Genomic DNA, 24,926 nt, shown 5'->3' on the forward strand with positions numbered 1-24,926 from the left:
TTCACACCTTCAATCACTATACCAATGTCATGTGGTGGTTGGAGAGAATCACCCTCTTCCCTGATGACGAACACAGCCATTGTGGAACTTGCAAGCTCTGTTTCAGCTTCATTCCTCTGGACAAATGAAAAAAGACGAGCTACAAGTTATTCTGATGAAACCAATTTCCAATGTACCGACATAAAAGGACACAGACAGTTCCCAAAATCAAATAAAAAATGTTGATGATGAGATTAAGCTGGTTTATATTATATAGACAAGACTCAGGATTCACAGTCGTCTGATTGCCAGAGACAAGCAAGTTTTCGAGTAGGATGATTATAAGTAAAACGCCCTGCTGACGACTTGGTTTTGGTCTCTAGCTAATTTAAAATGTAATGAAATAATGCAAAAAAAGCAGCATTTTCTCATCAAAATATGACCAAATTAGCACTTTCCCAGCAACACTTTCTTTTGCTTCCACATGGGCAAGGGTGGCAATGTGTCAGATGCATCCTTTATCATTATAAAAGCTTATGGATTCATGCAAAACTACTCACCAGATACTCCTTAATGAGTTGGTCCAGGTCTTCCCCGAAGTAGAGAATTAGACACTTCTGCAGACAATCTTTTTTCAATCTTTTCATATTGACTTCAAGGCTCTAGAGGAATACACACACACAAATATATATTTTTACATTTTAAATCGGAAACATGGACAACACTAAGATGGGGACAGAGTTACAGTAATTGTGATCATACTTAGGTCTTTACCTGAAGTCTTAAAGTATAAAGGTAGCATGAAAAGACATAATTGTGATGTTTTGCAGGAACAATATAAAAGAAGATTTATCCTGCTTTAAGTCTTTCACAGTCAACTATAGGTACATATACAAATGATAAAATGTTACCTTTGGCACAACATAGTTAGCACGTGGGCTTTCGCGCTAAACACAGAGACCGTCATGTTGTGAATGGGAGAGAGAGAAAAGTGTGTGTGTGTGTGTGACAGTGACCGTGTATCCACCCGCTGTATGATTTCTGCCAATGAAGTATAGCCCCATCGACGTGGTTGTGTATGATTTGGCAATAGGGGACAGCTGGTGAAAAAACATGTTTAAAAATTATCGGGAGGTGCTTGTAACGTGCTCGGCTCGGCTTGTAATTCTGCTCACACGCTGCAAGCCGCGACCATGCGAGCATCCCCGATTACACTTGATTTCTCCCGAGTGAAAAAAATCATCTGCAGCAAAACAAAAATAGTGTCTGTGACTGTTTTGTTGCAACTGATAAGACAGTTGTTTTTATTATGAGATTCATTTAATTAAAAAGAAATATATTCTTATTTCTAAAAACATGATATACTGTGAATTATTACTGATAATATATTGATTATTGCAGTATCGCCATATCGTGATATTATCGGTATCGTGATATTAAACATTTTATTAATAGCCTTGCATTTTGACCCAGCGTCAAATCATAAATTTAACCTCTTAAGCCCCACCTAAACAGAGCACATTCTCTCCAGTTTGGCATCACCCAAATCTAAAAGCTTAAAAAAAAGCATCAAAATGGCGACAAAAACGAGGATGAAAACGCAACAAAAATGTGACAAAAAAAAAGAGAGTAAAACATGAAATAAACATACTGGAAAAGCAACAAAAGAGGGACAAAAAAACATGACAATAAAGCCATGAAAAAAAAAAAGAGCGATGAAAAAGCCAAAAACACAACAAAACACTGCAAATCCATTCAACGTTTAGTTTTGAAAAAAGTTATGTGTGTTTGTGTTACGTGTGGTTCAATAGTGTCTTTTTCACCAGAACCAATTTTGGTTCTGTCCAAACGGTGAAGGTAGGAGCGGTTCAGGATGGATTCTTGTGTGTTTGTAAACTCACAAATACAGCTTGCTGACGAGGTAACGATCTAACAATACTAATAGGAAAATATCTTAAAAAAATATTTTGAAGTTTGACATAGAAAGATACTGTTAAATGCAGAGCCCAGTGCAGTGTTTTTGGATGTTAATATTCGCATGAATCAAGTAAAAAAAAAAAGTTTGCATGATATAGCTCCTTTACGTGACCAAACTGGACACATAACCAACATATGATAACTTCTCCAAAGGAAATAAAACCATGAGAGTGTCACTGGATTAGAGTGCATTTACCATATCCAGTAAAAATGACACTTAATTATAATTTTTTTTAACTAATTTCAATCCATATTTGTAACTTTCTAATTCAGAATACAAGTTACAAGGCAAACAAAGGATCAAAGGATAGGCATACAAATGAATCTAGATCTATCTATACACAATACCGGAGTACATACCAGATCAAGAACTTTAATTATCTTCTGGGTCTTCTCTCTGATAACTCCTGCCTTCCTTCTGAAGAGCTCGATCAGCTTGCTGTGGTGGTTGTCCAAAGAAGCCAGGAATCTTGTGTGAAGTGGAACAGTTGTAATCCAGAGAAATTCAGCGTTCATCTTAAAAATATTAAATGAAACAAAACACAGAATAACGATTACATGACATCTACATGTGAGATACATTCTGAAATACAAAATTACAAAAATAAAATTGTTTAAATGCATTTCATTTTGAACAAAATGTTAATATTTCATTGCAGATTTCTTATAATAGTCCATTAGTATCCTCTACTTTACAGGCCATTACTTATAGTTCAAAATATTACATGCCTCATCCTCTGTGAACAATGCAGGCAAACTCTTCAACACCCAATTCCTTTTCCACAATTTCTTGTCTTTGCAGTGAAAAGGCTTTGGCCATTTTGTCCTTTACCACTGCACGATTGTCTCGTTTCTTTACTTTTATTAAAAGTGAGTGTCTCTCATTTTCCAGTTTTTCTTGAGTCTCTCCAGTTGGAATGTCGGGTATATGGTTAGCTTCTCCTCTCTTTGGTCTCTTTACTTTTTTTGCTGGCAAGGCATCCTCTGGGGCTTTGGACTTCAATGAAAATACAAGTGTAAGGCACAATTATTATAATATTCATAAAAATAATGTTCACTGCCTGGTGTGCATGTGTGGATACTCTACCAAATTCTGAAGCAGTTAATGATTCCAGAAAGAGGGCACCTGTAAATACAAAGGAAATGGCATGAACTTATAGGGGACAGTGATTATTATTTTCATTAACGTTAGTCACTTTAAACTATAATTTATATAGTGTTTCGATTTAATCAGTCATTGCTCTCACCATTGCTACAAATACAATATGTGATAAACAAATACATACAAGTAGTAAATAATAAGTTAACATTAGGAAGGTTAAGAGAAAATATAGCCATTGTGGCAAAACGGACACTGAATTTATAAATGTGTATGGCAACACTGTCATCCATCTCTAATCTGAGCAGGTTCACAGGGTGCACTAGTTAACAATAAATCATTTTACTAAAACCTCAGCAGGTTATACTAATTTGTTCCCTCGTTTTACTATATTGTGGCCACGTTGTAATTTGTTAAATCAAAATGAGGCAGCGCGCACTCTCATCGCCTTCAAACAGCACGAGCGCTGTATTGCTCTCTCTCCCTTGCGCAAATCAATATCAATTAACAATAGTAAAAGGTCGGAAGACCGATTGTGTTTTATATATTAGTAGTTTGTTCATATAAAGTGTTTGATTAGCAAGTACATGGTAAACGTAAATTTATATAAATTTATATAATATACATTACTGTAGACTGTAGACGCCTCAAGGCTCTAAGGTTTTTAATAATCTAAAAACCGAACCAGCACAGACGGAAATCTTTACAGCACAGATTTAGATCTAGCGGTTGACACCATTTTTAGCTGTTTTAGAGCTTTAAAACAGGCTCCATGTCCGACCCGTAGCATTCACCGATCGGGTTCAGAAGCGCGTGCTCCTTCACCCGTCTCAACAAGCTCACGAGTACGGAGTCAATACAGTTAGTGTTAGGCTATACGCCTTATTCAGCCCGCCGCCATTTTGAATCGAAAACAAGGCTGTGAGGGTAAACCGGAAATAACAACAACTAAACATGGCTGTGTGGACTACGAACCTGTCATATCTTCCTCCTCTTACGCTCAATGTTGTGGAGTCATGGGCGGACGAAGGATCAAAAATTCCCAGGTCTATCCTCCTGAAGGGTTACAGCAACTGGATCGAGGGTTATATCCATGATGTTGAAGGTAAACAGTTACTTTTTCAACTTTCTTGTGAGGTTAGCTTAGCATTCTGCATTGAAGATCACGATAGCGCAAATGTTGCCGAACGACTTAACGTTACATACTGATTGTATGTGCTGCTAACATTAGCCTCTTAGCCAACTCGAAGTGTTGAACTGTAGTGTTTGATGTCCATGATACCTGTGGTTTTACAGTGAAGAGAAACGAAGCAGGCTGTAGTGTTAGGGCCCGGTCTTTTCGCTCGATGCGAAAGAACGAGCCGCCTTACAACATGAAGGTATTTTGTGTTATTGTGAGGAAATTTCTACGTTACACCCTCCATGTTCAGGAGGGTTCATGTTGAGTTCAAGTTTTGGTCCTTCGTTCATTTTTGGACCTTGTTTGTATGTTTGTTCGTTCGTTCATACTAAATACCAGGTGTTTCTAGTAAGCAGCGTCATTTTAAAATGCAAGTTGTTATTGGTGACATGAATATGGTCTTAAGTAGTTTTTCTGATCTTTAATGTTGTATATACATTTCTTTATATAAGTACTACTGGGGGAATAAAACGGTTAGGCTGATAGCTGTTTGGGATATAAAAAAAAAACAAACAAACAAAAAAACATTAACTGACGTATCTTATTACACAGATGTAATAAGTAGATTCTAACTAATTACTTTTTTATAACTTGTTGTAACGTAAGTGTAACTTAGTTATACCAACAACAGTTATAGTTTTGAAATACTTTAAGACCAAAGTATAAAAAAAAAATTAGTTAATGTCTTTTTCTTAACATTTTGTTGCTTTTTTGCAGGTGGAGCTGGCTTCAGAAAACCCTTTTATCCGAGACTCCCACTGCACTTGTAAAGCAGGATTGGGGCACTGTAATCATTTACTAGGACTACTATACACACTGGCTCACTACCTAAAAATGGAGCATAAATCTGTACCACCAAGAGCAAGTAAAACCTCTTTGCCTCAAACATGGCATGTGCCATCAAGAACATTAGGACTAAAGCCAAAGCCAATCAGCACAGTATCGGTTTCCAAAGTAAAACCACCAAATAGTAGTACCTATAGAGTAAACCGCACAAGTGAGGGAATTCTTCCAAATGTTTACTGCCCAGTCCCTGTCCCATTGCCCTGTAGTGAATTTGAAGAGAATCTGAGGGAAAACCTAAAAGCATCAGGCAGCAGAAGCCACATGTTTAAACTATTAACTGCCAGTAACCAACAAAAACAACTTGTCACCACAGAGTTCGGCGACTTACCTTTAGGGTCTGTTTTATCCTACCAATTACCCCAGCAGACTGTGTCCTTTGAAGAGCACCCTACACTGCCTCTTCCTCCACAACCATGCTCCTACGCAACTGTATTAAACCAGGAAGAACATGATTTCTACGGAGGTCTGATAATTACATCAGAAGATTCACTACACCTGGAAAGTGGCACCAGGGACCAAAGCAGCATCACTTGGCATCGGCTACGCGCAGAGAGGATCACATCAACATCTTTTAAGCGGGTCTGTTCTAGAGTTAAAGACTTTGACAAGTTAGCTGCTGACATGTGTGCAAAACAAACCATTCAGACCAAAGCTATGAAAAGAGGCATACAACTTGAGCCTGTTGCTGCTGCAGAATATGAAAAACTCACTGGAAACAAATTGTTTCCCTGTGGCTTAATAATTAATCATCATGCCCCTCACCTAGGAGCCTCACCTGACAGGAAAGTAGTTGACCTTACAGCAGATCCTGTCCACGGTCTTCTCGAGATCAAATGCCCAAACAAAGACAGCTTCAAAAACTGCTCGTATTTGACAAATGCAGCAGGGAACTTCACTCTAAAAAAGACCCACGAGTACTACTATCAGATTGTTGGACAAATGGAGATTAGTAGGTTTACCTGGTGTGACTTTTTTGTCAAATGCAATAGTGATTACCACCTGGAACATATCCATTTCAACAAAGATGAATGGGAGGAGCTGAAGTGTAAGCTTGATTTTTTCTTTTTCAGCTGTTTCTTACCTGTTCTCTGCAACAGGAGAGTGTAAACCGAAACAAGACCTCAAATGACCCTTTGAAGGGATAGTGTAAAACCTGTAGTGATTTTAATTCACCATCTTTATAAAATGTAAATATGACAAATGAAACTGTATTCCTATGAAATGCAGAATGTTTTAATTCTCTCAAACTTCAGACATGTCTTTAAATAATTAATAGTACAAATGTTATTACAAAGAGAAACTAATTAAAAGGTACATTTTTATATTGAAATGCTTTTGTAACAAAATTGTGGTAAGAATTACAATATGTAAAAATTCAGTATTATAAAAATTGTATCATTTTATTTAAAAAAGATCTAAATTTTTTAAACATTTTTCTTAAATATACATGTAATCCAGTGTATAAACTATATAATAAATATACAAAATTGCACTTTTGTGATTCCATGTGCACTTATTTTGTTTTTATATGTTAACTCAAAACAGTGGACCGTGAAAATTTGTGAGGATAGAACACACAGTCCAGAGCTGATTTACAGAACCAGCCAATGACAAAGGAATCACACGATCAAAAATGTGATATTCCTTGATTCGACGAATGTTCCGTTCAATGTGAATCCTCAAACGAGCAATGTTGTGTGTTTGTGCAAGATCCTCATTGCTGAACTGTCCACTTGGGCCAAGAAAAGGTGGAATAACTACTGTGGCATGAATTTCATCAAGTAGGTCTTTGATTAAAAAGCCTTTGTCTACCATCACAGCATCACCCTCTTCGAGAAGATTCAAAATGCCAGATGACTTGGTGATCTCTTTATCAGAGATGCTTCCTGTGTAAAGACTGCTCACAAAAGTCATGCTCCCATCCGGGGAAATTCCAACCAGAGATTTGAGTGTAGTCGTGCTTTTGTAGTGTGAGTAAGTCTCAGAGTTCAGTACCTTAGAGCTGGCAGATTGGACTCGAATTTCAGTACAATACAGGATGACTCTGGTTTTGGGGTAGAGAGCTTTAAAATACTCTGGCATATGTTCATCAACTGCATATCTACTTGGCCATATAGGCAGACTCCCCAGCATGAAGTACAAATAATTTGCCCAGGTTACACAAATTCTACTGACTGTACTTTGTGAAACACTGAAACACACAGCACGGTCTTGTTCAAGAAGGCCCAATCTAATCCGGCAAAGAAACAAAAAAAAAATGATTAAACAGGGAGAGATGTTGTGCCTGGAATCCAACCCTCAGTGAGTGTTGGTTTGTTTGATTGATTCTTTGCACTTGAGCCCATGAGGCCATGCTCTTCGCTGTGGGCTGTAGAGCCAAGAAAACGGCTCTTACAGTGTCATAGTCAGGGAACCCAGTGTAAAACTGTATGAGTTTTGGATTACCCATAAAGTTCTGAATGCCAAACTGATTACTTCTGAGTGCTTCATTTTCAGCAGACAGACGAGAAATTTCCTGTTGTGCAGCCACAAGCTTCTCCTCTGTAGTCATGGGCTCCACACAATAATCATGATCAGTGTTTGGCATCTCTGTGACATGACTAGATTGAGAAACTGAGAGTGTTAATGGGACATGTACATTTTCTTATAATTAATCCACAAGTTTTGATGCATATCTGTCTTGTTGCACTCGCTTATTCAACGACACAAGAGTCCATGATGTCCTTTTATTTCTTAGTTTATTTTCAACATCAATCGTTTAACACTTTTTTCAACGATTTTTCAACATCAATCGTTTAACACTTCTCACATAAATCCACTTGGTTTACAATCCAAAAAAAAAAAAAAAAAAAAAAAATATATATATATATATATATATATATATATATAAAACATAATATAACCAGAACATGCAACATAACACAAATAGTTGTGATACTCAATTTAAATAATGAATTATGCAATATGGCTCTTACAGAGAGAGAGAGAGAGAATGAGAGCAGGCAAGTAAGATTTTATACACCTATTCTATATTCATGTTTATTTCTCACTTGATGCATTTATATACCGTATTTTCCGCACTATAAGGCGCACCATAAGGCACACCTTCAATGAATGGCCTATTAGAACTGTTTTCATATATAGGGCGCACTGGATTATAAGGCGCATAGAATAGAAGATACTGCAGTCAAACGTTTGACTGGGTTTGTGTTATGCATCCACTAGATAGAGCTGTGATAAAGGGAATGTCAACAAAACAGTCATATAAAGACGCCTTGATCCATATATAAAGCGCTCCGGATTATAAGGCTTACTGTCATTTTTTTAGAAAATTAAAGGCTTTTAAGTGCGCCTTATAGTGCAGAAAATATGGTCCATCCTGTGTAGAACTGTAGAGAAAGAAGAGAACAGTCATGTAACAATAGTACACAGTTGGTTGCATAAAATAATGTGAACACCAATTATTATAGGGGTTAATAACATGTATGTAGTTTGTGGGGGGATGTTGTGAATATAATTTATTCATATTTATGTTTATATTTTCTTGTTTGTCTATTATTGGTTTTACGCAGTGTTTAGTACTGGCTGTACTTGAGTGTGAAATTGGTAACAGGTTAGATATCCAAATAGAGCTAATTATCAGAGCCTATTTAACAAAAACATCTGTAACCTTAAGCTCAGTTGTTGTGCATTTAAAAAACAGATTTTAAGATTAGGCCTATGACTAATTATTATTATGACTAAATCAGTGTAAAAGAATATAAAACAGAAAGTGAATGATGGGGGCCATCAAACACTAATAAAGATTGTGAACAAACAACTTAAAGAAATATTAGCTATTTTTGCAGGTATTAATAGTTTGTGCAACCTCTGTTCTGTCATTGATTGAACTATACAACTTGCATATCACGATTATGAGACACACAAAACTTTTAGAGTAATGTTAATTTACATGTTTATTAGTTTCCTCCATTTCTGCTCACCTTTCATCTTCCTCATGTTCTTCCTCTAAATGCCATTTTTCTTGTCTAAAGCAGAAACAAAAATAATGTTCTGAACATAAATTTGATATTTTAAAAGGGGTTGATACCAAACAGTACACAGCAAACTATTAAATACATTTCACTTTGCATAAAAATAAAGTTTCTACCCAGTAGTATTTTGTAAGACTTGACATGTTTATATTTATTTCATGTAAATGTATGAAAGGTGCTTATGACCTAGCTGTACGCTCTTATTCATTTGAAGAATAGATCTTTTTCACTTACGATCGCAAGGTTTTCCTTTCGTTTGGCTGTTGAGTCCATGTAAACACGAAGGGAACTGAACCTCCCTTTAGCTCCCTTTAGCTTCCTGATTCCAGTCAGTGTTCTTGAAAAACATTCCGGAGAGAAATGTTCCGAGCACACTCGTGTACACAACAATACGCCATAGTGAACGCTGCTGACTGCTATCCCTCACAGCCTCGTTTTCGAATCAAAATGGCGGCGGGCTGAATAAGGCGTATAGCTCGCTCAAGATGGAACTAATCAGACGGCGAATCCATCTCCATAGAAAGCAATAAATCAGGATTTTTGGACAGGATTCCCACAGAGTACTTCACCAGATTCATTGCCAAAGTTGTACTATACGACTCAGCCAACAAGTTTACACAAGATTTGCTTCCCCACTGGAAGAAGCAAGATATTTAAAAAGAATCAAAGCATCCACAAACAACCATTTCACCTTTATATCATCTCTGGATATAAAAGCTAAGCAAAGTTTCTTTAATTGTTATTGATATTTAGTGCTATGTTGGCGAGCATTCTTTAGATAATGCTCATTATCCAAGGCTAATTGTCAGTTATGTTTGCTAGGCATGATATCGTATTACGACACCGTTGACACTACCAGTTAAATTTACCAATGAGCCTTGTTAATCTGTTGTCAATGCTGTCAATATGGAACGTGCTGCTGCATCAGGCTAATCTATTGGGGATGCTTTCATTAAACTTATCTGACTATTTCCAACAAACTGTGTTAAATCAACGATATGCTGTTGCTCAAGCTTACTAGTTTATCGATAAATTGCTTGGTACTTAAATGTACAGATCGTACATTTTGCTCATATTAATGCAAACCTTATCTGGAAAAGGGCTAATGTTGTTGCCTAAATTTGAGTATTGACATATGCCGTAATGCTTTAAAGTGGAATGATGATCTTTTTAGCTGTTATAAAAAGAGCACCCTCCGCTACCTCTATTCTTCTGTAAGGGGATGCTGCCCCACAATTTGCACTTCAAGGTCGATAGTGGAGAGGGAAGAAAAAATAATAATAATTATTGCCGGAGGTTGCTGCTTCAGTCAGTGATGGCTCAAAATGACAAATTATGGTTAAACCGAGAACTAAATACTTTAGTAGTCCCCTGTTAAGTCTGCTTGGTTTTGTTTCCATGGGAGAGTGTGCATTTCCGAGCATATAAAACAAAAATTTCCCAGTTAAACTAAATCTTAAGACTGTCGCTATTACAGTTTTGTTCAGTCGCTAACAAGCATTTGTCCAAGCAGTTGTCACATTTTCAAAACTCTAAACACAATTAGCACAGCATCCGTCTATTGTGGCCATGCCATTCACACATTTCATGACGTTTTCACACAATATGGAGTCATTGAACACATTTCCACAATGCTTACATTTTCTGAACAGACAAGCTATACCTCCCAACAAAATTATGGATCGTTTTTGTAGTATTTACAAATGTTAACACACAACATCCCACAATAGCAAAAACAATGTTCCAAACCTTAGATACAGTATTTAAACCTCTGCTTCTGCGATGATATCAGTTCAAAAACAATTTATCTTAGCTGATTTATGTTGTGTAAATTGGGCCAACCACAAATTATTCCAATCTGGCTTAGACTCAATTGCAGGGGTTATTTTTTTCTATTACATTGACACTTATACAATAAAAGGAGGACTTTGAAGAGTGATGTTTTTGGAAACAGAAACAGAAAAAGACAAACACTGTAATGTATGGACAAGGAAGAGTAAGAACAAGGGGCCCACGGAGAAAAGCACGCCCAGTGAGAGGAGCAGGAGCAGTGAGGGGAGCAGGAGCAGTGAGAGATGCAGTGAGAGGAGCAGGAGCAGTGAGAGGTGCAGGAGCAGTGAGAGGAGCAGGAGCAGTGAAGGGAGCAGGAGCAGTGAGGGGAGCAGTGAGAGATGCAGTGAGAGGAGCAGGAGCAGTGAGAGGTGCAGGAGCAGTGAGAGGAGCAGGCAGGAAAAGTGAGAGGAGCAGGAGCAGTGAGAGGAGCAGGAGCAGTGAGAGGAGCAGGAGCAGTGAGAGGAGCAGGAGCAGTGAGAGGTGCAGTGAGAGGAGCAGGAGCAGTGAGAGATGCAGTGAGAGGAGCAGGAGCAGTGAGAGGAGCAGGCAGGAGAAGTGAGAGGAGCAGGAGCAGTGAGAGGAGCAGTGAGAGGAGCAGGAGCAGTGAGAGGTGCAGGAGCAGTGAGAGGAGCAGTGAAAGCGGGAGCAGTGAGAGGTACAGGAGCAGTGAGAGATGCAGTGAGAGGAGCAGTGAGAGGAGCAGGAGCAGTGAGAGGAACAGTGAGAGATGCAGTGAGAGGAGCAGGAGCAGTGAAAGGAACAGTGAGAGGAGCATTGAGAGGAGCAGGAGCAGTGAGAGGAGCAGTGAGAGGAGCAGGCAGGAGCAGTGAGAGGAGCAGGAGCAGTGAGAGGTGCAGGAGCAGTGAGAGGAGCAGGAGCAGTGAGAGAAGCAGGAGCAGTGAGAGGAGCAGGAGCAGTGAGAGGTGCAGTGAGAGGAGCAGTGAGAGGAGCAGTGAGAGGAGCAGGAGCAGTGAAAGGAGCAGTGAGAGGAGCAGTGAGAGGTGCAGTGAGAGGAGCAGTGAGAGGAGCAGTGAGAGGAGCAGGAGCAGTGAAAGGAGCAGTGAGAGGAGCAGGAGCAGTGAGAGGAGCTGGAGCAGTGAGAGGTGCAGTGAGAGGAGCAGGAGCAGTGAGAGGAGCATTTGGAGGAGCAGGAGCAGTGAGAGGAGCAGTGAGAGGAGCAGGAGCAGTGAGAGGAGCAGGAGCAGTGAGAGGTGCAGGAGCAGTGAGAGGAGCAGGAGCAGTGAGAGGTGCAGTGAGAGGAGCAGTGAGAGGAGCAGGAGCAGTGAGAGGAGCAGTGAGAGGAGCAGGAGTAGTGAGAGGAGCAGGAGCAGTGAGAGGAGCAGGAGCAGTGAGAGGTGCAGGAGCAGTGAGAGGAGCAGTGAGAGGAGCAGGAGCAGTGAGAGGAGCAGGAGCAGTGAGAGGTGCAGTGAGAGGAGCAGGAGCAGTGAGAGGAGCAGGAGCAGGAGCAGTGAGAGGATACAAAAAAGTATTTGAAGTATGGTTAAGCGCTTGTTAGCGACTGAAAAAAACTGTAAAGTGAAAGTGAATGAAAAGTGTTATTGTGGTATACATTTAAGATCGGCTCACAATCCATACAATCTTTATGCAGGGTTCCCCAGCATTAGGGTATTATTGGCATTCTAACTAATCAAACATGGTGTCAAACATTACAGTTGTGTTCAGATCATGCACTTTCTCGAATATCCTCATCATAAACAGCGGAAACAATATAAATAAGAATTAATTCGTGGTGTAGTCCTCGAAATGCAGTGGAATCATCCGTCATTAATCAGGAATGTTTGTTGCTTGGGTTCTGAATGTTTAATCCCGAATTGACTAACCATCTTATTTCATGATACTAAAATTGCCTATTAACCTTTTGAGCGGTACGGTCCCACATATGGGATTCTTATTTCCGTGCCCCTGGGAGTATGGTCCCACATATGGGATTTTGAACGTTTGGTGACGTCACATAACTGTCAAATTCAAACTGCGTTTTTATGCGTTGTCTGGCACAGAGCCAGAGAGAGACCTGCACTGATCTTGTGATATTATCAAAACTATGCAGTGTTATTAACCACATAATGTATATTTTAGGTTTTAGACATTTGAATACACATAAATACTAGTTCAGACAGGAACCACTTTGGTAAGTTTACTTGAGTTTATTGAAAACAATTTATCTTTGGCGGTATGGTTCCTTATGGGGGTTCTTGCCGCCAGAATAATTGAACATACAAGAGCTTTAACATGAACCCCCCGGAACCATGAGTTTAGAAATACATAACAATTATGAATTTTAATGAAGTCTTTAAAGCAATTATAATCATGTAGATGTGGCAGTGGTACGTCTATCCTGTAGCCTAGTTATGAAGATGGGTGTCTCTCCGCAGTGAGGTCCATACCAGCTAAGATTTTGGAAGCCTTAATGATCTGAAACAAAGAAGACTACAGCCAGAAGGTGCGGAGTAATGTGCTCATGCTTATAATGGGGAGGGAGGGAGGGTTGCGAGCCGCTGAACAAACTTACCGAGCAGTAGCGACACGTGTATATATATATATATATATATATATATATATATATATATATATATATATATATATATATATATATATATATATTAAATTCAAGTTTTTTTCAATTCAAGTTTATTTGTATAGCACTTTTTACAATACAAATCGTTACAAAGCAGCTGTTCACAGCCTTACCTCGGTGGCCTGACTGAACTAATGCTGTGCTTGATTTCAGACAGGAACCACTTTGGCAAGTTTACTTGAGTTTATTGAACACAATTTATCTTTGGCAGTATAGTTCCTTATGGGGGTTCTTGCTCCCAGAATAATTGAACTTAATAAAGCTTTAACATTAACCCCCAAAACATAATGAGAGGTATTACGGCCTGAAGAAGAACCCTCCAAAACCAACCTTGTTCCAATCCTGCAAAGAGAAAAGACAGTGTTATTGAGAGAATAGCAGGCCTCTCTATAATTAAGGTAGCTGGTAATAGCAGTGAAGGGTAATTTCTCCAGCAGGAGAACTGCAAACGAGCAGCATGTCCCTGAGCTTGGTATGAGTGGTGGGAGAGTAGTTTCCTTGTTTCCTTCCTGCAAAAGAGAAAGATAATGTTACAGAGAGGTCCTTAATGCAGCTTATGGTAGGATAGGGGTGTTCTCCCCTCTAAAACGTGAGGGAAAGAATAGCAAGTCCTCTCTTATTTTAAGTAGCAGGGGTGTAGCAGTCCTTTTCTTCTGAGGGGGAGTTCATCCCTTGCTTGAGGGATAACAGCAGCCCCCTCAGGTATTGCAGCAAGAGGTGATCTCCGAGCAGGAGAAAACAGCAGCCCCTTTTCCTTTATATATATTTTTTTTTCCTCTCCTTTTCATTCTCCTACATATTCAACTTCTCCATCTCCATTTAAATAGCAGGGGTGTTCATCCTCTGCTGAAGGATGAACAGCAGTCCCCTGCAGCTATTGCTCAAAGGGTGTTCTCTCCAGCAGGAGAGAACAGCAGTCCCTTTCTTCTGAGGGGGAGTTTGTCCCTCGCTTGAGCGGCCCCCTCAGGTATCGTGGCGAGGGGTGATCAGCAGTCTCGATTCTTCTCGTCCTCCTCCTCATCCTTCTTATCCTCCTCCTAATTCTTCTCATTCTCCATCTCCTTCTTCTCATTCTCCTCCTCATTTTTCTCGTCCTCCTCCTCATTCTTCTAATCCTCCTCCTCATTCTTCTTACCCTTCTCTATTTCCTTCTCATCCTCCTCCTCATCCTCCTCTTCATTCTTCATCTCCTTCTCTATTTCCTTCTCATCCTCCTTCTCATTCTTCTCGTCCTCTTCCTCATTTTCCTCTTTCTCTTGTGGTCAGTGTCATATTTTATATATTATAAATTGTACGTAGTACGAAATATCCACTGGTTATAACCAACACTTCTTTATTTAACTGTGGATCATGCTGTAGAACTTTTCTCTGCTTCAGAAGCCTGTCCAAAATCGGTTCATGAGGAGAAACAGACATGTCAGCTGGACACTCTGCTCTTGTTAATGGCACTCGCTCGCATACTTATCACTGTTAAGGAAATAAAATGCAGATTTGACAAATACTTAGGCGTTTCAGAACATTTCGTGAGCACAGATACTCCAAACTGCTTAATACGGTGCCATATATTTCAAGATTAAAGTTCACATAATCATATGTTTTTTTTAAATTCTAATACAGAGTGGTATATAAGCTTTGATCTGTGTAGTATGATGATGTGACTCAATACAACAGCTGACTACATTGAAAGCTTTTACTGTTCTAAAACACAGATTTGTGGCCATTATGGAACTTAAATGTTGAATAAACCCCGAAACACACGTGATCGTTGTCATGTGGTGAATCTGGCCTGTAGTGACAGCTGTGTCATCATCAGCACTCCAGCAGTCACTCTGGAGAAGCTGCAGGCTAAATCAGCCAGCTGCTCTCGAAACACTCTCATGATACTTGATGCCACACATGCCGGTCATATGCATCACAGCAGTCTAAGTCGAACAATATTCTACCCAGTATGCACTGCTTCAGTCAGATTGCAATCAGTTTGCACAGTGCTGGTGAGTCGAACACACCTGATGCTCAGCAAGTCAGCTGCCTAAGATCAGATGCAGCCAGTACTTCTTACTAGTGATTCCGGATGGTTTCAGAGGATGGGTATTTCTTGTCGCCCTCTGTTGTTCAGAGAAAGGTTTACCGGGGTTCTTATGCCCTTAAGTAAATCCAAGCACTTCCAAAGAGATTTAATTTTAAAGCAGCACTTAAGACTGGGTAAATTACTTTTTTTAAGGATTTTAAGGCGCATTAGCAATTTCATTGTTCTAGACAAATCATCAAATTGCCAACAGGTGGCGCATTTGGACCAGTACAATGGTTTGTATGAATGTCCTTACAATAATAATTAATGCAATTAAATAAAATCAATGTTTGTGGGAGAATGACACATCATGTTCATACATCCTTCGATATGTGATTTTTATAGCATAAAAGATGGTTAATCCATTCAGGATTTAATTTACAGAATGTGCAACATTCCCCTGATTGATGACTGATGTTTCCATTGCATTTCGTGGACTACACCACAATTTTTTTTTTTTTTTTACACCGTTCCACTGTTGTGATGATGATGTTCGAGAGAGTCCAGTCCAGTGACGCATGATCTGACAAGACTGTAGCATTCAACACCGTGTGTGATTAATTATAATGCCAGTAATACCTACCCTGATGCTGGGCAACCCTGCATAAGGTTGAATGCATTGCGGTCTTTAGGATCTAGTTTAACTGAGCAGGATTTTTTTTTTTTTAATGCTCAAGCACATGCTCTCCCATGGAAAACAAATCAAGCAGACTTTCTCTTTATCGGAGGGCTCGCGTTAACAGAGCACTCCACAGCCACAGGCGCAGACTCGAGCGGAGCTGCTTATAAAAAGAACCATGCCCATACAGTAAGAAGCAAATATTAACCCAATATTCTTTACCGTGATGTTATTCAGTCCCTGGTAATCAATGCAAGGTCGCAGCGATCCGTCTTCCCCACAAAAAAGAACCCCACCCCCGCTGGAGAAGAGGAAGGGCGGATGAACTTAGAAGCTAGAGAATCAGAAATATATTTCTCCATAGCCTCACTTTCTGGAACAGAAAGTGAATATAATTTGCCTTTAGGTTCCCTAACATCCACTGCCTCCTCCTGAAACACAGACATAGAAACAGACAGACAAGCAGACACTAGACAAGACTCATGACATTTGTTATTGAAGGTCAGGATGGAATTTAATTGCCAGTCTATCTTGGGGTTGTGTAAGAGAAGCCAGGGGTGACCAAGGACTATGGGGATGGGAGTCAAGGATGTAGAAGGAGATGGCTTCTGAGTGGTTGCCTGATGTGATGAGGGTGATGTCTTCAGTGATGTGAGAGATGACCGGTAGTCTCTGTCCATTAAGGGCGTGAACCGTGATGTGGTGCGTGAGGGGTCTGAGGGGAATCTGAAGTCTGTGTGCTAGTGTTTTGTCCCTGAAATTACCTTCAGTCCCTGAGTCCAGTAGTGCTTGACAGTCGTGAATCTGTGCTGACCATCTTAATCTTCCCGGGAGGAGTGTAGATGATGATGAGGTCTTCTCGGCGGAGATCCCACCCGATAGTAGCCCCATACTTACTACCGGGCTTGGTCTTTTACCGGACAGATGTAGGCGTGATGACCAGTCCCCCCACAGTAGAGGCATAGGCCCAGGGACCTCCGCCTCTCCTTCTCCTCCTGGGAAAGCCGAGCTCGCCCTACCTGCATGGGCTAGTGATCGTAGGAGGGGCTGGCCGCACCCCCTCCGTTGACTCGCACCTCTGTCTGCCTTAGGTGTGGAGCTGGGTAGGTTCCGTCGCTCCACTCATGTCAGACGTGCATCTACCCTCAGCGCCAGTTCGATGAGCCCATTGAGTGAAGTAGGAAGGTCCAGGGCATAGATTTCCTTCTGGACGCGGTCAGCCAGCCCATGCAGGAACATGTCCCACTGCGCCTCCTCGTTCAAATGACACTCCACTGCCAGTGTACGGAACTCTATGAAATAGTCTGAGACGGATCTTTCACCCGACGTAATTTGGCTAGCATCCTCGCCGCCTCCCTCCCAGCGACAGCACAATCAATGACCCGCCTCATCTCAGTGGCGAGTGTCTGGAACGAGGCGCAGCATGGATCTTGATTCTCCCACACCGCCGTTCCCCATAATGCCGCCCTCCCAGTGAGCAGGGTCAGAACAAAAGCCACCTTGGCTTGTTCATTGGAGAAGGTTCTATGTTGGAGAGAGAAATGCATATCGCATCGGGTTAAGAAAGCTCTACAAAAGTTAGGCTCACCTGAGTACGACTCCAGAATGGGGAGACGTGGTTCCAGCTGGGAGGGGTCTCCGGTGGTGTGGGAGGAATGGGTGGTGTGAGCGGCGCAGTGGGAACTCGTAGAAGCTGTAATTGTTGGGTGAGCTCGGACACCTGTGCCACCAAAGCCTGAACCGTGCGACCAGTGTCTTTAAGATTCCTCTCCTGGGAGTCTATCCTCCGAGCACTGGCGCTGAAAAACTCCAAGGCAGATGACGGTTACTCACTGCCTCCATAGTTGGTCAGATCATTCTGTCACGATTTTGATTAAGGACAGGAGGCAAATGCGAGTACTGGATATTTATTAGGATGAGTAATGGTAAGGAGATGATGGTGGCTGACCGAACAGGAACAAGACAAGATGAAGTAGAACACATGGAAGAACAGACATGAAGCACGGAGGACCTCAAACAACGATCTGACAAACAAGAGATGAAAGACAGAGCATTAAGTAGGCTTGATGGAATGAGCTGCAGCTGCTGCTGATCAGATGATCAGTGGTAATACCCACATGAAACAATCAACATGACGTAACAAGAGATGAGCAGGAGACGGTGCATTCATGAACCGTGACACACAACGTAACTGAACAATAGCTTTTACAATAAGCAATGTCTGAAGTAGGCTATGTTTGCCAAAATAGCACTAGGCAATAAAAAATGAAATAACTTGCTTAGCTTCATGAAGATGTCCAGAGATGAATTAAAGTTGAAATTGCCAGTTGTTCATGACTGCTTTGATTTTGTTGAATATATAGCTTCTTCCAGCGGGTAGCAGTTCTCGTGTAAACTTGTGATTCGGTCGTATTAGTACACTCTGACAATGAATCGCGGGCGAAATGTCTATATCAAGAGCTCGCTCATATCAATTCTGTCCTTTGCATGACAAACAACATGGCGAATTCGCTTAAGTTCACGACTGAAATCTGGTAAGAAACTCAAAAGCTGCCGAAAACCTGATTTAACGCTTGCTGTGGAGATAGATTCACCATCTGATAGTTCCTGAGCGAGTGATGCCTCTCATGAGCAGTTTGAGCCTTGCGAGCCGTTGGACATACTTATCGAGCAGTAGTGCCATGTATATATATGTCCAGTGTCTAATAGGACAGTGGTAGTGATTGGAGCAATTTGACAGCTGACCGCATCAGCTGTTCACAGCCTTGCATCCATGGCCTGACTGAACTAACGCTGCGCTCGATTAAAACAATACATTTAGAGTTTGAAAAATACACGCATATGTCTATGGAAGCAATAATAACAATCCATTCAAATTTAATTTGCAGATGAGCTTTATTCATATCAGATAAAAATAGTGTAAGTAACAATTAAGTTCATTCTATTCATCACCCAGTTAATCCGCCACTTATTACTTGTATTTCGGGAGAGATTGATCAATTCACGTGCTGTAAATCTGACTGACAGGACTCTCTGCACTGCAGCAAGAAAAAACATTGCGGTGCCCATCTCAAATTACAGATCGTGCTCAAGATCATTTAGAAAGGTTTTTAAACTACAAAACACTAATTTACACATATTTATGAATCGGAATATCAGATTGTTCATGACATGGTATAATATTTTAAATAAAATAAGGTAAAACGAAATAAAAGCAATTCATCTTTCATACAGTGTTACTGTAGACGCAGTGTGTCACATGACAATCCTGACGTGCCGTCATGGAAACTGTAAGGGGAACATTCTAACAGTCATCTTAAATAAACTCACTCTGGGGGGGCGCTAGAATATTTTAAACTCACAACTGAAAAGGTTAAAGGATGTGTGGATAGAATGAAGTTGCCACCCAAGTAACGTAAGCTGTGCTCCTACGCCTAGTGAGATTATAGTTCCCAGTTTTTATACGATTAAAAATGGGCTCTGTCTCATATAGCCTTGTTATTTGTACACACTGTGACTATACAGATCACAACATGTAAATAGGAAAAAATGTTTGCATTATTTTGCACTTATTGGGATTACTATGCTACCATTATCCATTTACATCCAGTCTTTGTGCTAAGCTAGGCTAGCGGTGGGTGCGTCGAATAACACTTACAGAATGCACTGAAATGAAAAAGGTATGTATGGACTTATCTAACTCTGGGGGATACTGTGAATAAGCTAAAGTCCCAAAAAGTCGGAGGGTTCCTTTAACTAATAAAAGAGTATGTATGTAAACAGATAATTTAACACAAAAATTATGGAATTATATTTGCTTAAAGATAAAAATAACGCAACTTTAGAAACTATCAAAAGTATGTCATTACAAAAGAAGAAAAACACAACGAAAACATAATAATTACTCAGTCGCACAAATTTAACAGGCTCTTCAAATATGCTTCATTCTTTGTTAATGTTTTTTTAAAGATTCATTTTCGCTAATCGTGAATTCTGAAGATTTCACTTACGCTCCGCAGTTTTTCGTTTGGTGTTTTGACTCAAACTTCTCGTGGGGGCAGGCTTAACAATGATCTACTCTGATTGGATAGTGATGGACAGGTGCTCTCTGACCTGGAAGTACAGACATCACTCAGTGGTGCGCATATTGGAAAGCTCTCTCGGTGATTTGTATGCAATATGTTATGCTTTGTATTACTATATTTGTAAATAATATTTGACCTTTGATCGTCTCAGTCTGTAAAGATGAGCTCTAAGAGACACGAAGTGGCATCATCTTCCTCCTCCGCTTGTATTTCAAGGAAGCTTGAAGTAAGCATGTGTTACTAATGTGTTTATTTTTAATTTTTTTAATTTTTAATTTTATTTTATTGAATTGCTAGGAGCATGCAGAATCAATGCCAGGGGTAAATACAATTGCGAGTACAACTACAGATTATATAGTCAGGAGAATATTATGCAAATGACACAGTGAGACAGTTTTAAGGGCTTTGGAATTGCTGGGTGGACTGAGAGTGTCCAGGCAGGATTTAAGTTCCTTATAGAAAATAAAAAAGTAGGGCTTAGCATCCTGAAATTTATATTTATGTATGAAAAAAATTGCTAGAAAAATAAATAGGTTTATCAAAAAACATTGGTCCTTTACATTTTTATCAAAGTTGTGCTGACCAAATAAAATATATTTGTATAACAAAGTAAAACTCTGTGAATCACCGTGAGAGCTTTCCAATATGCGCACCACTGAGTGATGTCTGTACTTCCAGATCAGAGAGCACCTGTCCATCACTATCCAATCAGAGTAGATCACTGTTATGCCTGCCCCCACGAGAGGTTTGTCAAAACACCAAACGAAAAACTGCAAAGTTTAAGCAAAGTCTTTTGAAATGGATTCAGAATCCACGATTAGTGAAAACAAATCTTTGAAAAACATTTTAAAAAAGAATGTGTTCCTGTAGCTCAAGTGGTAAAGCATTACGTTAGCAAGCGCAAGGTTGGGGGGTGGCTCCCTGGTCTCCGCAGCATAACTGCCCACTGCTCCGGGTGTGTGTTCACAGTGTGTCTGTGTGAGTGCACTTTGGATGGGTTAAATGCAGAGCACAAATTCTGAGTATGGGTCACTATACTTGGCTGACACTTTCACTTCAAATTTGAAGAGCCTGTTAAATTTGTCGGACTGAGTTCATTTTTTTTTCATTTTCATTGTGTTTTTCTTCTTATGTAATGGCATATTTTTCATAGTTTCTGAAAAAGTTACCTTCAGTTTTATAAAGTTACATTCATTTTTTTCAAACAAATATAATTCCATAGAAAATGTTAATGTCCTTGGAAGTGCTTGAATTTAACTTTGGAAGGTGCAAGAACCCTGGTGTACTATTCTTTGAACAACGGGGAGCGAAGAGGATTAATCGTCCTCTAAAACCATAGGGGATCACTAGTGAAAAGTCATTGGCTGCATCCGAAACTTTAGGCAGCTGACTCGCTGCATATCTGGCAATGACTTGCAGGTAGAGTTTTATACATGAAGGCACCTCATGAACTGATTTTGGACAGGCTTCTGAGGAAGAGTAATGGTCTACAGGCACGATCAACAGCTAAATAATAGAGAGTTTGGTGATAAGTGGATATTTCGTAAAAAAAACAAAAACAACGAACGCTATTTCAAATGCCATTTTTATATTTGGCTGTCACAGAATTTAATGCACAGGATTGTGGGATATCAAAGGCAGCGAGGATACATCTATGTTGCCTTCAAAAAATCAGCCAGATGAAGGCATTTTAGGAGACAGGATCTTAAGCTAACATTGAATTCGGACGTGCCTTGAGCCTTTAGACCTTGGGATGCATCCTCTGAAGGTAGCTTTTTTCCAGTTCAGATGCAGCCATCGTTTTCCCCACACCACATCTCTCAGCCTTTAGACTGCTTCAACTCATGATATGTGGTATGGACCCCACACTTTATACCAGCCATTAATTCCGCATAGGCGAAGCAACAACCGCAGCTTCAACAGTCTCCATACCTATGCTCAAAGCAATGGGTTGATGGTCATCATTGGCATATCAACGATGCATCAGACTTCCAACTCAGGATGTTATATACCATTGCTGCACACTGCCAGCTGTCAGTCCCTCAAGAGGGCAAGGAGAAGATGGAGAAAGAGAAGATGGAGAAGAATGAGAAGATGGAGAATGAGTTTAAGGAGAATGAGTTTAAGGAGAATGTGGAGATGGAGGAGAAGAAGATGGAGATGGAGAAGGAAAAGATGGAGATGGTGAAGGAGAAGAAAGAGACAGAGAAGGAGAATGAGGAGGAGAAGGAGAGAAGAAAGAAAAAAAATAGGACCTGCTTTTTTGCCCACTGGAGAGGACACTCTTTGCTGCCATAACTGTAGGGGCCTGCTGTTCTATCCCTCAGAGAGGGACGAACACCCCTCAAAAAGAAAAAGGGCCTGCTGTTTTCTCCAACTGGAGAGAACACCCTTGCTGCTATAACTACAGGGGCCTTCTGTTCATCCCCAGTAGGAGATGTACACCCCTCGCTACTTTAATTAACCTGGAAAAAATTTGACATGCCTTGACTTTTTTTTTTCAGTTGCTTATAAATGTATTCATGGCTAAAAAGCATATAAATAGCATGTATGTACATGAGTGTATGGGTTAGTGAAAAACTAACATTTTGTAGTATCTAAAATAAGGTCATAAAACACATGCAGAACATTTGTTCAGAAGACTGTCAAACTTGGAGCTTGTAGCCTAGAATTTTTGCTTCAAAATGATGTGAAAATCATCTTGTTTACTCACTTATGAGACGGTTAGCTACATGTGAACAGCGGGAGCTCAGTGATCATGTATCCGCCTAGAGCAGTCTCACCTCGGCAAGTCCTTCTGATATGTGCCGCTGGCTCTGATTTATCTTTAGTGGTTAAACATAAAATATAATTAATTTTGGGTAAATCTAACAGGTAATCTTTGGTCTGTATTCAATTTATATATATTATATGTATACACATTTCAGTTTTATTGTAAATATACAGTGGGGAAAATTGCAGTAGCCTGACTGATGTTATCAAGTACGCTGTTGTTTGCAGAATTACCTGATTTGCGTCGTCACGGACCTCACACTCCCGAGTCTAAAGAGGATGCAAGTCCAAAATGTGCGTATTTTGTATTTAGAAACGCAGACCTACGTCACCAGAGTATTTGCCTAAACTTCCTGGTACTTTAAACCGTGGTGGAAACACAGAAACCAACAGGTTGGGGGGGGGGAAATAATTCCTGGGGAAAAAAGTTTCTGGTACAATTGTTCTGGGTAATTTCGGTGTAAATGCAGCAATAATGAGGCATTCAGTCAGGTATGTGTCTGAGAGGGAAGACTTACAAGAAAGAATGTGAGGACAAAATTAATTTATATAATTTTATATTAGTAGTTTATTTTGAATATATTTAATTATCCCACAAAATAATTTGAGGTTCACTTGTGAGAGTAGTTAAATGGTTTAAACAATCAAACTGACTTTCAAAGCTGATTTATTTAGCATCATTACTACAGTCACACTACAGTCAGAAATCCTAAATAAAGTGCTAAATAAAAGTTTTAATTTCTATATATACTGACTCCAAGCTTTTGAATGGTATGGTATAGTGTATATTGCTAAACTTAAGAGTAAGACTGGAGTAATGATTCTGAAAAATTAGTTTTGATCACAGAAATAAAATAAATCTGTAAAATATATTCAAATAGAATGCAGTTATTTTTAATAGTACAAATACTTTATTGCTTGAAATAAAAATAAATTACTGCTTTAGCAAATTGGTATTGACTGGTATCATGTAATGTTGAAATATATGTGTATATATATATATATATATATATATATATATATATATATATATATATATATATATATATATGTGTGTGTGTGTGTGTGTGTGTGTGTGTGTGTGTGTGTGTGTGTGTTTATGATCTCTGCTGAATAAAGCAATTCATTCTTTTTTTCTGAGGAAACCCAAAACTCAAATCCTGAGGTAATCCTCATCACATCTTCTTGGGGTGAATTATGTCTTATTTCTCTCAGTGCAAAGCAAACAATAAAATAAAATAAAAAAACTTGAAGAATAGTCTCGTTGTGTTGTCTTCTGTTGTGTGGACATTTACAAGCTGAGTGCTTCAGTGAAACATTATAATCTGAAAAGCACGTTCTGCGCGGGGGAGTGGTTGCTTTAGAAGATAATGAAGGGAGACGTGAAAGACAGGCATCGCATTGTTTTCATATGGATTACTTTATCACAGAATATATGTTTTTGGCAGCACTTGTTTAGTTTAAAAGTAGACATGTCAAGCTTTCTATAGATTTATCTCTGATGTCTCTTCGTTGACTTTTCACGGAGTTACAGTTCATTTTAATGATGCATTTGTAAATGAAGATCAGCGGAGACCAAGGCTGCAAGGAGCACACCTTGTTTGTTATCTTTATTTTATAAATGCACAAGTTTTGTTGTTATTATTTGTGTATGTAAATAAAAGTAAACCCTTTACATATACGATTGATGTATTGCACCTATCTGTACGATCAAAACTGAAAGTGTAATTTAAGTTATTTTCGGGGGTTATCAGGAGAAAATAACTCATAAGGCGTATATAAGCAGGAATCGACTCCAGCAGGGCCGTGCAGAGACCCTTGGAGGGGCAGGTGCTCAA

General features: G+C 39.7%; 2 protein-coding genes across 2 annotated transcripts in view; both read left to right on the top strand.

The window, feature by feature from the left end:
- The window catches only part of LOC113065145 (Fc receptor-like protein 5), a 325,078-nt gene that overhangs the window by 203,195 nt on the left and 96,957 nt on the right, over positions 1 to 24,926 (top strand). The gene's annotated exons all lie outside the window — the stretch shown is intronic.
- Positions 3,999 to 6,323, top strand: LOC113065147 (uncharacterized). The gene is made up of 2 exons (XM_026236363.1): positions 3,999 to 4,160; positions 4,953 to 6,323. Exons 1-2 carry the CDS (start codon positions 4,149 to 4,151, stop codon positions 6,186 to 6,188), a joined length of 1,248 nt encoding a protein of 415 aa, XP_026092148.1. The 5' UTR covers positions 3,999 to 4,148; the 3' UTR covers positions 6,189 to 6,323.

Source organism: Carassius auratus, chromosome 47 (genome assembly GCF_003368295.1).
Source record: "Carassius auratus strain Wakin chromosome 47, ASM336829v1, whole genome shotgun sequence".
Lineage (NCBI taxonomy): Eukaryota > Metazoa > Chordata > Actinopteri > Cypriniformes > Cyprinidae > Carassius > Carassius auratus.